At 29.7% G+C, this 16,242-nt stretch overlaps 1 protein-coding gene across 22 annotated transcripts in view; it reads left to right on the plus strand.

Moving 5' to 3' along the window:
* Window positions 1-15,474, plus strand: part of LOC127719464 (uncharacterized) — a 59,573-nt gene extending 44,099 nt beyond the window's left edge. For 4 of the 22 annotated variants that reach the window (XM_052225578.1, XM_052225576.1, XM_052225575.1 and 1 more), the window contains one exon: window positions 14,184-15,474. In XM_052225578.1, the coding sequence (XP_052081538.1) occupies window positions 14,184-14,371 (188 nt within the window). In that variant the 3' untranslated portion in view covers window positions 14,372-15,474. The other 18 variants (XM_052225597.1, XM_052225582.1, XM_052225581.1 and 15 more) reach the window with 18 other exon arrangements.
* Window positions 15,475-16,242: the final 768 nt, after the last annotated feature.

The raw sequence follows: 16,242 nt of genomic DNA on the forward strand, positions 1-16,242 counted from the left end.
TAGATCTACTTTCCTTACAGCTTTAGACAGCAGCAATACTTATACATATATAACCGATATATTGCAATAGATCTACTTTCCTTACAGCTTAAGACAGCAGCAATACTTATACATATATAACCGATATATTGCAATAGATCTACTTTCCTTACAGCATTAGACAGCAGCAATACTTATACATATATAACCGATATATTGCAATAGATCTTCTTTCCTTACAGCTTAAGACAGCAGCAATACTTATACATATATAACCGATATATTGTAATAGATCTACTTTCCTTACAGCTTAAGACAGCAGCAACACTTATACATATATATAACCGATATATTGCAATAAATCTACTTTCCTTACAGCTTTAGACAGCAGCAATACTTATACATATATAACCAATATATTGCAATAAATCTACTTTCCTTTCAGCTTTAGACATCAGTAATACTTTAACATATATAACAGAAATATTGCAATAGATCTACTTTCCTTTCAGCTTTAGACATCAGTAATACTTTAACATATATAACAGAAATATTGCAATAGATCTACTTTCCTTTCAGCTTTTGACAGTCGTAATACTTGTACATATATAACAGAAATATAGCAATAGATCTATTTTCCTTACAGCTTTAGACAGCAGTAATACTTATACATATATAACCGATATATTGCAATAGATCTACTTTCCTTACAGCTTTAGACAGCAGTAATATTTATACATATATAACCGATATATTGCAATAGATCTACTTTCCTTACAGCTTTAGACAGTCGTAATACTTATACATATATAACCGATATATTACAATAGATCTACTTTCCTTACAGCTTTAGACAGCAGCAATACTTATACATATATATAACCGATATATTGCAATAAATCTACTTTCCTTACAGCTGAAGACAGCAGCAATACTTATACATATATAACCAATATATTGCAATAGATCTACTTTCCTTTCAGCTTTAGACATCAGTAATTATACTTTAACATATATAACAGAAATATTGCAATAGATCTACTTTCCTTTCAGCTTTAGACAGTTATAATACTTATACATATATAACCGATATATTGCAATATATCTACTTTCTTACAGCTTTAGACAGCAGCAATACTTATACATATATAACTGATATATTGCAATAGATCTACTTTCCTTACAGCCTTAGACAGTCGTAATACTTATACATATATAACCGATATATTGCAATAGATATACTTTCCTTACAGCTTCAGACAGCAGTAATACTTATACATATATAACCGATATATTGCAATAGATCTACTTTCCTTACAGCTTTAGACAGTCGTAATACTTATACATATATAACCGATATATTGCAATAGATCTACTTTCCTTACAGCTTTAGACAGCAGTAAGATTTATACATATATAACCGATATATTGCAATAGATCTACTTTCCTTTCAGCTTAAGACATCAGTAATACTTTAACATATATAACAGAAATATTGCAATAGATCTACTTTCCTTACAGCTTTAGACAGTCGTAATACTTGTACATATATAACCAATATATTGCAATAGATCTACTTTCCTTTCAGCTTTAGACATCAGTAATTATACTTTAACATATATAACAGAAATATTGCAATAGATCTACTTTCCTTTCAGCTTTAGACAGTTATAATACTTATACATATATAACCGATATATTGCAATATATCTACTTTCTTTCAGCTTTAGACAGCAGCAATACTTGTACATATATGACCGATATATTGCAATAGATTTACTTTCCTTACAGCTTTAGACAGCAGCAATACTTATACATATATATAACCGATATATTGCAATAGATCTACTTTCCTTACAGCTTTAGACAGCAGTAATACTTATACATATATAACCGATATATTGCAATAGATCTACTTTCCTTACAGCTTTAGACAGCAGTAATATTTATACATATATAACCGATATATTGCAATAGATCTACTTTCTTTACAGCTTTAGACAGCAGTAAGATTTATACATATATAACCGATATATTGCAATAGATCTACTTTCCTTTCAGCTTAAGACATCAGTAATACTTTAACATATATAACAGAAATATTGCAATAGATCTACTTTCCTTTCAGCTTTAGACATCAGTAATACTTTAACATATATAACAGAAATATTGCAATAGATCTACTTTCCTTACAGCTTTAGACAGTCGTAATACTTGTACATATATAACAGAAATATAGCAATAGATCTACCTTCCTTACAGCTTTAGACAGCAGTAATACTTATACATATATAATCGATATATTGCAATAGATCTACTTTCCTTACAGCTTTAGACATCAGTAATATTTATACATATATAACCGGTATATTGCAATAGATCTACTTTCCTTACAGCTTTAGACAGTCGTAATACTTATACATATATAACCGATATATTACAATAGATCTACTTTCCTTACAGCTTTAGACAGCACCAATACTTATACATATATAACCGATATATTGCAATAAATCTACTTTCCTTACAGCTAAAGACAGCAGCAATACTTATACATATATAACCAATATATGCAATAGATCTACTTTCCTTTCAGCTTTAGACATCAGTAATACTTTAACATATATAACAGAAATATTGCAATAGATCTACTTTCCTTTCAGCTTTAGACATCAGTAATACTTTAACATATATAACAGATATATTGCAATAGATCTACTTTCCTTACAGCTTAAGACAGCAGTAATACTTATACATATATAACCGATATATTACAATAGATCTACTTTCCTTACAGCTTAAGACAGCAGCAATACTTATACATATACAACCGATATATTGCAATAGATGTACTTTCCTTACAGCTTTAGACAGCAGTAATACTTTTACATATATAACGGAAATATTGCCATAGATCTACTTTCCTTTCAGCTTAAGACAGCAGCAATACTTTTACATATATAACAGAAATATTGCAATAGATCTACTTTCCTTACAGCTTTAGACAGTCGTAATACTTATAAATATATAATAGAAATATTGCAATAGATCTACTTTCCTTACAGCTTTAGACAGCAGCAATACTTATACATATATAACCGATATATTGCAATAGATCTACTTTCCTTACAGCTTAAGACAGCAGCAATACTTATACATATATAACCGATATATTGCAATAGATCTACTTTCCTTACAGCATTAGACAGCAGCAATACTTATACATATATAACCGATATATTGCAATAGATCTTCTTTCCTTACAGCTTAAGACAGCAGCAATACTTATACATATATAACCGATATATTGTAATAGATCTACTTTCCTTACAGCTTAAGACAGAAGCAACACTTATACATATATATAACCGATATATTGCAATAAATCTACTTTCCTTACAGCTTTAGACAGCAGCAATACTTATACATATATAACCAATATATTGCAATAAATCTACTTTCCTTTCAGCTTTAGACATCAGTAATACTTTAACATATATAACAGAAATATTGCAATAGATCTACTTTCCTTTCAGCTTTAGACATCAGTAATACTTTAACATATATAACAGAAATATTGCAATAGATCTACTTTCCTTTCAGCTTTAGACAGTCGTAATACTTGTACATATATAACAGAAATATAGCAATAGATCTATTTTCCTTACAGCTTTAGACAGCAGTAATACTTATACATATATAACCGATATATTGCAATAGATCTACTTTCCTTACAGCTTTAGACAGCAGTAATATTTATACATATATAACCGATATATTGCAATAGATCTACTTTCCTTACAGCTTTAGACAGTCGTAATACTTATACATATATAACCGATATATTACAATAGATCTACTTTCCTTACAGCTTTAGACAGCAGCAATACTTATACATATATATAACCGATATATTGCAATAAATCTACTTTCCTTACAGCTGAAGACAGCAGCAATACTTATACATATATAACCAATATATTGCAATAGATCTACTTTCCTTTCAGCTTTAGACATCAGTAATTATACTTTAACATATATAACAGAAATATTGCAATAGATCTACTTTCCTTTCAGCTTTAGACAGTTATAATACTTATACATATATAACCGATATATTGCAATATATCTACTTTCTTACAGCTTTATACAGCAGCAATACTTATACATATATAACTGATATATTGCAATAGATCTACTTTCCTTACAGCTTTAGACAGTCGTAATACTTATACATATATAACCGATATATTGCAATAGATCTACTTTCCTTACAGCTTCAGACAGCAGTAATACTTATACATATATAACCGATATATTGCAATAGATCTACTTTCCTTACAGCTTTAGACAGTTGTAATACTTATACATATATAACCGATATATTGCAATATATCTACTTTCTTACAGCTTTAGACAGCAGCAATACTTATACATATATAACCGATATATTGCAATAGATCTACTTTCCTTACAGCTTTAGACAGCAGTAATACTTATACATATATAACCGATATATTGCAATAGATCTAATTTCTTTCAGCTTAAGACAGCAGCATTACTTATACATATATAACCGATATATTGCAATATATCTACTTTCTTACAGCTTTAGACAGCAGCAATACTTATACATATATAACCGATATATTGCAATAGATCTACTTTCCTTACAGCTTTAGACAGCAGTAATATTTATACATATATAACCGATATATTGCAATAGATCTACTTTCCTTACAGCTTTAGACAGTCGTAATACTTATACATATATAACCGATATATTACAATAGATCTACTTTCCTTACAGCTTTAGACAGCAGCAATACTTATACATATATATAACCGATATATTGCAATAAATCTACTTTCCTTACAGCTGAAGACAGCAGCAATACTTATACATATATAACCAATATATTGCAATAGATCTACTTTCCTTTCAGCTTTAGACATCAGTAATTATACTTTAACATATATAACAGAAATATTGCAATAGATCTACTTTCCTTTCAGCTTTAGACAGTTATAATACTTATACATATATAACCGATATATTGCAATATATCTACTTTCTTACAGCTTTATACAGCAGCAATACTTATACATATATAACTGATATATTGCAATAGATCTACTTTCCTTACAGCTTTAGACAGTCGTAATACTTATACATATATAACCGATATATTGCAATAGATCTACTTTCCTTACAGCTTCATACAGCAGTAATACTTATACATATATAACCGATATATTGCAATAGATCTACTTTCCTTACAGCTTTAGACAGTTGTAATACTTATACATATATAACCGATATATTGCAATATATCTACTTTCTTACAGCTTTAGACAGCAGCAATACTTATACATATATAACCGATATATTGCAATAGATCTACTTTCCTTACAGCTTTAGACAGCAGTAATACTTATACATATATAACCGATATATTGCAATAGATCTAATTTCTTTCAGCTTAAGACAGCAGCATTACTTATACATATATAACCGATATATTGCAATATATCTACTTTCTTACAGCTTTAGACAGCAGCAATACTTATACATATATAACCGATATATTGCAATAGATCTACTTTCCTTACAGCTTTAGACAGCAGTAATATTTATACATATATAACCGATATATTGCAATAGATCTACTTTCCTTACAGCTTTAGACAGTCGTAATACTTATACATATATAACCGATATATTGCAATAGATCTACTTTCCTTACAGCTTTAGACAGTTGTAATACTTATACATATATAACCGATATATTGCAATAGATCTACTTTCCTTACAGCTTTAGACAGTCGTAATACTTATACATATACAACCGATATATTGCAATAGATCTACTTTCCTTACAGCTTTAGACAGTTGTAATACTTATACATATATAACCGATATATTGCAATATATCTACTTTCTTACAGCTTTAGACAGCAATAATATTTATACATATATAACCGATATATTGCAATAGATCTACTTTCCTTACAGTTTAAGACAGCAGCAATACTTATACATATATAACCGATATATTGCAATAGATCTACTTTCCTTACAGCTTTAGACAGCAGTAATATTTATACATATATAACCGATATATTGCAATAGATCTAATTTCTTTCAGCTTAAGACAGCAGCATTACTTATACATATATAACCGATATATTGTAATAGATCTTCTTTCTTACAGCTTAAGACAGCAGTAATACTTTTACATATATAACAGTAATATTGCAATAGATCTACTTTCCTTACAGTTTTAGACAGTCGTAATACTTGTATTTATATTACAGAAATATAAGAATAGATCTACTTTCCTTACAGCTTTAGGCAGCAGTAACACTTGTACATTTATAACAGAAATACTACAATAGATCTACTTTCCTTGCAGCTTTAGAGAGCAGTAATACTTGAAGATATATAACAGAAATATTACAACAGATCTGCTTTCCTCACAGCTTTAGATATCAGTAATACTTGTACATGTATAACAGAATTATTACAACAGATCTACTTTCCTCACAGCTTTAGATATCAGTTATACTTGTACATATATAACAGGAATATTACAATAGGTCTACTTTCCTTGCAGTTTTAGACAGTCGTAGCACTTGTACATATATAACAGAAATATTACAATAGATCTACTTTCCTTATAGCTTTAGACATTGTAATTCATATATAACCGATATATTACAATAGATCTACTTTCCTTACAACTTAAGACAGCAGCAATACTTATACATATATAACCGATATATTGCAATAAATCTACTTTCCTTATAGCTTAAGACAGCAGCAATACTTATACATATATAACCGATATATTGCAATAAATCTACTTTCCTTACAGCTTAAGACAGCAGCAATACTTATACATATATAACCGATATATTGCAATAGATCTACTTTCCTTACAGCTTAAGACAGCAGCAATACTTATACATATATAACCGATATATTGCAATAGATCTACTTTCCTTACAGCTTCAGACAGTCGTAATACTTATACATATATAACCGATATATTGCAATAGATCTACTTTCCTTACAGCTTTAGACAGTTGTAATACTTATACATATATAACCTATATATTGCAATATATCTACTTTCTTACAGCTTTAGACAGCAGCAATACTTATACATATATAGCCGATATATTGCAATAGATCTACTTTCCTTTCAGCTTAAGACAGCAGCAATACTTATACATATATAACCGATATATTGCAATAGATCTACTTTTCTTACAGCTTAAGACAGCAGTAGTACGTATACATATATAACCGATATATTGCAATAGATCTATTTTCCTTACAGCTTAAAACAGCAGCAATACTTATAGCTTAAGACAGCAGTAATACGTATAAATATATAACCGATATATTGCAATAAATCTACTTTCCTTACAGCTTAAGACAGCAGTAATACTTATACATATGTAACCGATATATTGCAATAGATCTTCTTTCCTTACAGCTTTAGACAGCAGCAATACTTATAGCTTTAGACAGCAGTAATACGTATACATATATAACCGATATATTGCAATAGATCTACTTTCCTTACAGCTTTAGACAGCAGTAATACTTATACATATATAACCAATATATTAATATATTGCAATAGATCTACTTTCCTTACAGCTTAAGACAGCAGCAATACTTATACATATATAACCGATATATTGCAATAGATCTACTTTCCTTACAGCTTAAGACAGCAGTAATACTTATACATATATAACCGATATATTGCAATAGATCTACTTTCTTACAGCTTAAGACAGCAGTAATACTTATACATATATAACCGATATATTGTAATAGATCTTCTTTTCTTACAGCTTTACACAGCAGTAATACTTATACATATATAACCAATATATTGCAATAGATCTACTTTTCTTACAGCTTAAGACAGCAGCAATACTTATACATATATAACCGATATATTGCAATAAATCTACTTTCCTTACAGCTTAAGACAGCAGCAATACTTATACATATATAACCGATATATTGCAATAGATCTACTTTCCTTACAGCTTCAGACAGCAGTAATACTTATGCATATATACCCGATATATTGCAATAGATCTACTTTCCTTACAGCTTTAGACAGTCGTAATACTTATACATATATAACCGATATATTGCAATAGATCTACTTTCCTTTCAGCTTTAGACAGTTGTAATACTTATACATATATAACCGATATATTGCAATATTATTAATTCGTATTTTTTAACTAATTTGATTCGGTCAGAGATAGTCACATGTTAAACTATAATTTCGAAGGTAGAGAGAAAACGGCGGATAGCAAAAAGCATATTGCACAGCAAAAAGCATATTGCACGGTTATTTTTAGAATATCTAAAAACCGACATACTTTGTGACGTCATGTAAGACAGCAGTAATACTTATACATATGTAACCGATATATTGCAATAGATCTTCTTTCCTTACAGCTTTAGACAGCAGCAATACTTATAGCTTTAGACAGCAGTAATACATATACATATATAACCGATATATTAATATATTGCAATAGATCTACTTTCCTTACAGCTTAAGACAGCAGTAATACTAATACATATATAACCAATATATTAATATATTGCAATAGATCTACTTTCCTTACAGCTTAAGACAGCAGCAATACTTATACATATATAACCGATATATTGCAATAGATCTACTTTCTTACAGCTTAAGACAGCAGTAATACTTATACATATATAACCGATATATTTTAATAGATCTTCTTTTCTTAAAGCTTTACACAGCAGTAATACTTATACATATATAACCAATATATTGCAATAGATCTACTTTCCTTACAGCTTAAGACAGCAGTAATACTTATACATATATAACCGATATATTGCAATAGATCTACTTTCCTTACAGCTTAAGACAGCAGCAATACTTATACATATAACACCGATATATTGCAATAGATGTACTTTCCTTACAGCTTTAGACAGCAGTAATACTTTTACATATATAACAGAAATATTGCAATAGATCTACTTTCCTTACAGCTTAAGACAGCAGCAATACTTATACATATATAACCGATATATTGCAATAGATCTACTTTCCTTACAGCTTAAGACAGCAGTAATACTTATACATATATAACCGATATATTGCAATAGATCTACTTTCCTTTCAGCTTTAGACAGCAGCAATATTTATACATATATAACCGATATATTGCAATAAATCTACTTTCCTTACAGCTTCAGACAGCAGCAATACTTATACATATATAACCGATATATTGCAATAGATCTACTTTCCTTTCAGCATTAGACAGCAGTAATACTTTTACATATATAACATAAATATTGCAATATATCTACTTTCCTGATAGCTTTAGACAGCAGCAATACTTATACATATATAACCGATATATTGCAATAGATGTACTTTCCTTACAGCTTTAGACAGCAGTAATACTTTTACATATATAACAGAAATATTGCCATAGATCTACTTTCCTTTCAGCTTAAGACAGCAGCAATACTTTTACATATATAACAGAAATATTGCAATAGATCTACTTTCCTTACAGCTTAAGACAGCAGCAATACTTATACATATATAACCGATATATTGCAATAAATCTACTTTCCTTACAGCTTAAGACAGCAGCAATACTTATACATATATAACCGATATATTGCAATAGATCTACTTTCCTTACAGCTTAAGACAGCAGCAATACTTATACATATATAACCGATATATTGCAATAGATCTACTTTCCTTACAGCTTCAGACAGCAGTAATACTTATACATATATACCCGATATATTGCAATAGATCTACTTTCCTTACAGCTTTAGACAGTCGTAATACTTATACATATATAACCGATATATTGCAATAGATCTACTTTCCTTACAGCTTTAGACAGTTGTAATACTTATACATATATAACCGATATATTGCAATATATCTACTTTCTTACAGCTTTAGACAGCAGCAATACTTATACATATATAACCGATATATTGCAATAGATCTACTTTCCTTACAGCTTAAGACAGCAGCAATACTTATACATATATAACCGATATATTGCAATAGATCTATTTTTCTTACAGCTTAAGACAGCAGTAGTACGTATACATATATAACCGATATATTGCAATAGATCTACTTTCCTTACAGCTTAAAACAGCAGCAATACTTATAGCTTAAGACAGCCGTAATACGTATACATATATAACCGATATATTGCAATAAATCTACTTTCCTTACAGCTTAAGACAGCAGTAATACTTATACATATGTAACCGATATATTGCAATAGATCTTCTTTCCTTACAGCTTTAGACAGCAGCAATACTTATAGCTTTAGACAGCAGTAATACGTATACATATATAACCGATATATTGCAATAGATCTACTTTCCTTACAGCTTAAGACAGCAGTAATACTTATACATATATAACCAATATATTAATATATTGCAATAGATCTACTTTCCTTACAGCTTAAGACAGCAGCAATACTTATACATATATAACCGATATATTGCAATAGATCTACTTTCCTTACAGCTTAATACAGCAGTAATACTTATACATATATAACCGATATATTGCAATAGATCTACTTTCTTACAGCTTAAGACAGCAGTAATACTTATACATATATAACCGATATATTGTAATAGATCTTCTTTTCTTAAAGCTTTACACAGCAGTAATACTTATACATATATAACCAATATATTGCAATAAATCTACTTTCCTTACAGCTTCAGACAGCAGCAATACTTATACATATATAACCGATATATTGCAATAGATCTACTTTCCTTACAGCTTAAGACAGCAGTAATACTTATACATATATAACCGATATATTGCAATAGATCTACTTTCCTTTCAGCTTTAGACAGCAGCAATATTTATACATATATAACCGATATATTGCAATAAATCTACTTTCCTTACAGCTTCAGACAGCAGCAATACTTATACATATATAACCGATATATTGCAATAGATCTACTTTCTTTTCAGCATTAGACAGCAGTAATACTTTTACATATATAACATAAATATTGCAATATATCTACTTTCCTGATAGCTTTAGACAGCAGCAATACTTATACATATATAACCGATATATTGCAAAAGATGTACTTTCCTTACAGCTTTAGACAGCAGTAATACTTTTACATATATAACAGAAATATTGCCATAGATCTACTTTCCTTTCAGCTTAAGACAGCAGCAATACTTTTACATATATAACAGAAATATTGCAATAGATCTACTTTCCTTACAGCTTAAGGCAGCAGCAATACTTATACATATATAACCGATATATTGCAATAAATCTACTTTCCTTACAGCTTAAGACAGCAGCAATACTTATACATATATAACCGATATATTGCAATAGATCTACTTTCCTTACAGCTTCAGACAGCAGTAATACTTATACATATATACCCGATATATTGCAATAGATCTACTTTCCTTACAGCTTTAGACAGTCGTAATACTTATACATATATAACCGATATATTGCAATAGATCTACTTTCCTTACAGCTTTAGACAGTTGTAATACTTATACATATATAACCGATATATTGCAATATTATTAATTTGTATTTTTTAACTAATTTGATTCGGTCAGAGATAGTCACATGTTAAACTATATTTTCGAAGGTAGAGAGAAAACGGCGGATAGCAAAAAGCATATTGCACAGCAAAAAGCATATTGCACGGTTATTTTTAGAATATCTAAAAACCGACATACTTTGTGACGTCATGTAAGACAGCAGTAATACTTATACATATGTAACCGATATATTGCAATAGATCTTCTTTCCTTACAGCTTTAGACAGCAGCAATACTTATAGCTTTAGACAGCAGTAATACGTATACATATATAACCGATATATTGCAATAGATCTACTTTCCTTACAGCTTAAGACAGCAGTAATACTTATACATATATAACCAATATATTAATATATTGCAATAGATCTACTTTCCTTACAGCTTAAGACAGCAGCAATACTTATACATATATAACCGATATATTGCAATAGATCTACTTTCTTACAGCTTAAGACAGCAGTAATACTTATACATATATAACCGATATATTGTAATAGATCTTCTTTTCTTAAAGCTTTACACAGCAGTAATACTTCAGACAGCAGCAATACTTATACATATATAACCGATATATTGCAATAGATCTACTTTCCTTACAGCTTAAGACAGCAGTAATACTTATACATATATAACCGATATATTGCAATAGATCTACTTTCCTTTCAGCTTTAGACAGCAGCAATATTTATACATATATAACCGATATATTGCAATAAATCTACTTTCCTTACAGCTTCAGACAGCAGCAATACTTATACATATATAACCGATATATTGCAATAGATCTACTTTCCTTTCAGCATTAGACAGCAGTAATACTTTTACATATATAACATAAATATTGCAATATATCTACTTTCCTGATAGCTTTAGACAGCAGCAATACTTATACATATATAACCGATATATTGCAATAGATGTACTTTCCTTACAGCTTTAGACAGCAGTAATACTTTTACATATATAACAGAAATATTGCCATAGATCTACTTTCCTTTCAGCTTAAGACAGCAGCAATACTTTTACATATTTAACAGAAATATTGCAATAGATCTACTTTCCTTACAGCTTAAGACAGCAGCAATACTTATACATATATAACCGATATATTGCAATAAATCTACTTTCCTTACAGCTTAAGACAGCAGCAATACTTATACATATATAACCGATATATTGCAATAGATCTACTTTCCTTACAGCTTAAGACAGCAGTAATACTTATACATATATAACCGATATATTGCAATAGATCTACTTTCGTTTCAGTTTTAGACAGCAGCAATATTTATACATATATAACCGATATATTGCAATAAATCTACTTTCGTTTCAGTTTTAGACAGCAGCAATACTTATACATATATAACCGATATATTGCAATAGATCTACTTTCCTTTCAGCATTAGACAGCAGTAATACTTTTACATATATAACATAAATATTGCAATATATCTACTTTCCTGATAGCTTTAGACAGCAGCAATACCTATACATATATAACCGATATATTGCAATAGATCTACTTTCCTTACAGCTTAAGACAGCAGTAATACTTATACATATATAACCGATATATTGCAATAGATCTACTTTCCTTACAGCTTAGGACAGCAGTAATACTTATACATATATAACCGATATATTGCAATAGATCTACTTTCCTTACAGCTTAAGACAGCAGCAATACTTATAGCTTAAAACAGCAGTAATACGTATACATATATAACCGATATATTGCAATAGATCTACTTTCCTTACAGCTTAAGACAGCAGCAATACTTATAGCTTAAGACAGCAGTAATACGTATACATATTTAACCGATATATTGCAATAGATCTACTTTCCTTACAGCTTAAGACAGCAGTAATACTTATACATATATAACCAATATAATAGATCTACTTTCCTTACAGCTTAAGACAGCAGCAATACTTATACATATATTACCGATATATTGCAATAGATCTACTTTCCTTACAGCTTTAGACAGCAGTAATACTTATACATATATAACCAATATATTGCAATAGATCTACTTTCCTTACAGCTTAAGACAGCAGCAATACTTATACATATGTAACAGAAATATTGCAATAGATCTACTTTCCTTTCAGTTTTAGACAGTCGTAATACTTGTACATATATTACAGAAATATAAGAATAGATCTACTTTCCTTACAGCTTTAGACAGCAGTAACACTTGTACATTTATAACAGAAATACTACAATAGATCTACTTTCCTTGCAGCATTAGACAGCAGTAATACTCGAAGATATATAACAGAAATATTACAACAGATCTGCTTTCCTCACAGCTTTAGATATCAGTAATACTTGTACATATATAACAGAATTATTACAACAGATCTACTTTCCTCACAGCTTTAGATATCAGTTATACTTGTACATATATAACAGAAATATTACAATAGGTCTACTTTCCTTACAGTTTTAGACAGTCGTAACACTTGTACATATATAACAGAAATATTACAATAGATCTACTTTCTTTACAGCTTTAGACAGCAGCAATACAAATGATGACAGCATTGTCAGTGATTTAGAGTATTTTAATCATGAAATTAGAGGAACTTATAACAGTTGCAAAAGTTATGGTGGAAAATCAGAGACTAAACCGAAACATAGTGGACCAAATAGTTTAGACAGTGGTGTATTTGGATCAGAGAAAAACGAATGTCAATAGTTCAAAGTGTATATGTTTGTCAAATATTCGATTCGATCGTATATCAATCTAACTAAACGTATTCATACCAAATTGATCTCAACATATTTTTCTACGACATTGATCTCAGCATATTTATCTACGATCCCTACCTCGGTGTGATCCATATCATATTGGTTGTCTGCTTTTTTTGGTATTTTTATTTAATGCATATCAGTAGACAACTCCATTGTGCAGGACAAATATATATATATATATGTTTTATATATATTTGTTTTGTCATAAAATTAAAACACTCACATGAAAAGCAGTATCGGTTTTTTTGTTTGCTATAATTCATCTCAAACTCACAGTGATCTCGTCCACGTGATGCAAACACATTCACCTCACTGCAATTATTGAGTGGAATTCCCCTATAAACAATTGTGAATTGTATTTAAAACGAAATCAAACAAATTCTATCATTAATTGCTCGACAAATAAAAAAAACAAAGGACAGAAACAATAGAAACTTAACAAACAACGGGCAACATGTGTTATGTTATGTTATGTGTAGACGGGTGCGTCGACAGGATAAACATCATGTGGATCTACACTCAGTCAAAATCTCACAATCGGAATAGGACACAATCGGCAAAATTATCGATTAGTCGACTATATCGTTATCTAAATATCGAAGATTACGATCGCTAGTGGGTTGAAATAAAGATGTGTCATATCGGTTAACCAATTCTTGATAAAACTAATGAAGAAGAAACATTGGGTATGTTACTGCTGAGAACTGTTCAGCAATTTGAATAAACACATTGCCCGAAAGCGAAAAAATGAGGTATATTTAAAAATGAAGCATACTGAAGAGAAGTTATTTCTGAATTAAAAAGCCTATGAAAATATGACAGCATGATTATTCATTATTTTTTATATCTATTTTTTCAATACTTCTTAACATTTCATTTTGTCAGCTTTTATATTAATCATATTTTTGTGCGTCTTTTGCTGTTTGCTGTTTAATATTCTGTTTGTAATCATTTTCACCTGTTATGTATTTCATTTTATTAACATTATTTGTCATGTTGTATATGTTGTTAATGGTTTATACATTAAATGTGCTTTCTTCAATAAGATATCTGATTTGATTTGATTTGGTTTATTTATACAACTTATCTTTGACATTTGTTAAAAAACTTATGTCAGAAATTATAATGGCAAAAAATGCTTCTCCTACAGACACTGGGAAAAAGAACTCGGCAGTGTTTGGTACGTTCTACGTAAGGACGCTACTAATTACATGTTCACTAGGAAAGATCCGGCAAAAAGTTAAATGAAACAAAAACTAACCTCATTTTATTTGTACTGGCTGTAAACGTCCCTAGAACTCGGACCTAGGCTGTCTATATAAGCAGGTAGCCACAGAGAGGTTAAAAAATACGATATCAACAAAATCGATGGATATGCAGCAAATATTCTTTTAAGTCAAATATCGTATTCAAACGGACTTTATTCAAATATTACTTTAAGGAAATATGTAAAAGTAAATTTGGTCCACACAAAATGTCTCCTGGACCTTGTTTTTCTAGTAAAATAATTAGATATAAGAAGATGTGGTATGGGTGCCAATGAGACAACTCTCCATCCAAGTCAAAATGTATAAAATGAAACCATTATAGGTTAAAGTACGGTCTTCAACACGGAGCCTTGGCTCACACCGAACAGCAAGCTATAAAGGGCCTCAAAAAGTACTAGTGTAAAACCATTCAAACGGGAAAACCAACGGTCTAATCTATATAAAAAACGAGAAACGAGAAACACTTATGAACCACATCAACAAACGACAACTACTGAACATCAGATTCCTGAAAATAAGCCCATTTTTATCACTGTACTAGAAACTT

Source organism: Mytilus californianus, unplaced genomic scaffold (genome assembly GCF_021869535.1).
Source record: "Mytilus californianus isolate M0D057914Y unplaced genomic scaffold, xbMytCali1.0.p SCAF_11, whole genome shotgun sequence".
In the NCBI taxonomy this organism is placed as follows: domain Eukaryota; kingdom Metazoa; phylum Mollusca; class Bivalvia; order Mytilida; family Mytilidae; genus Mytilus; species Mytilus californianus.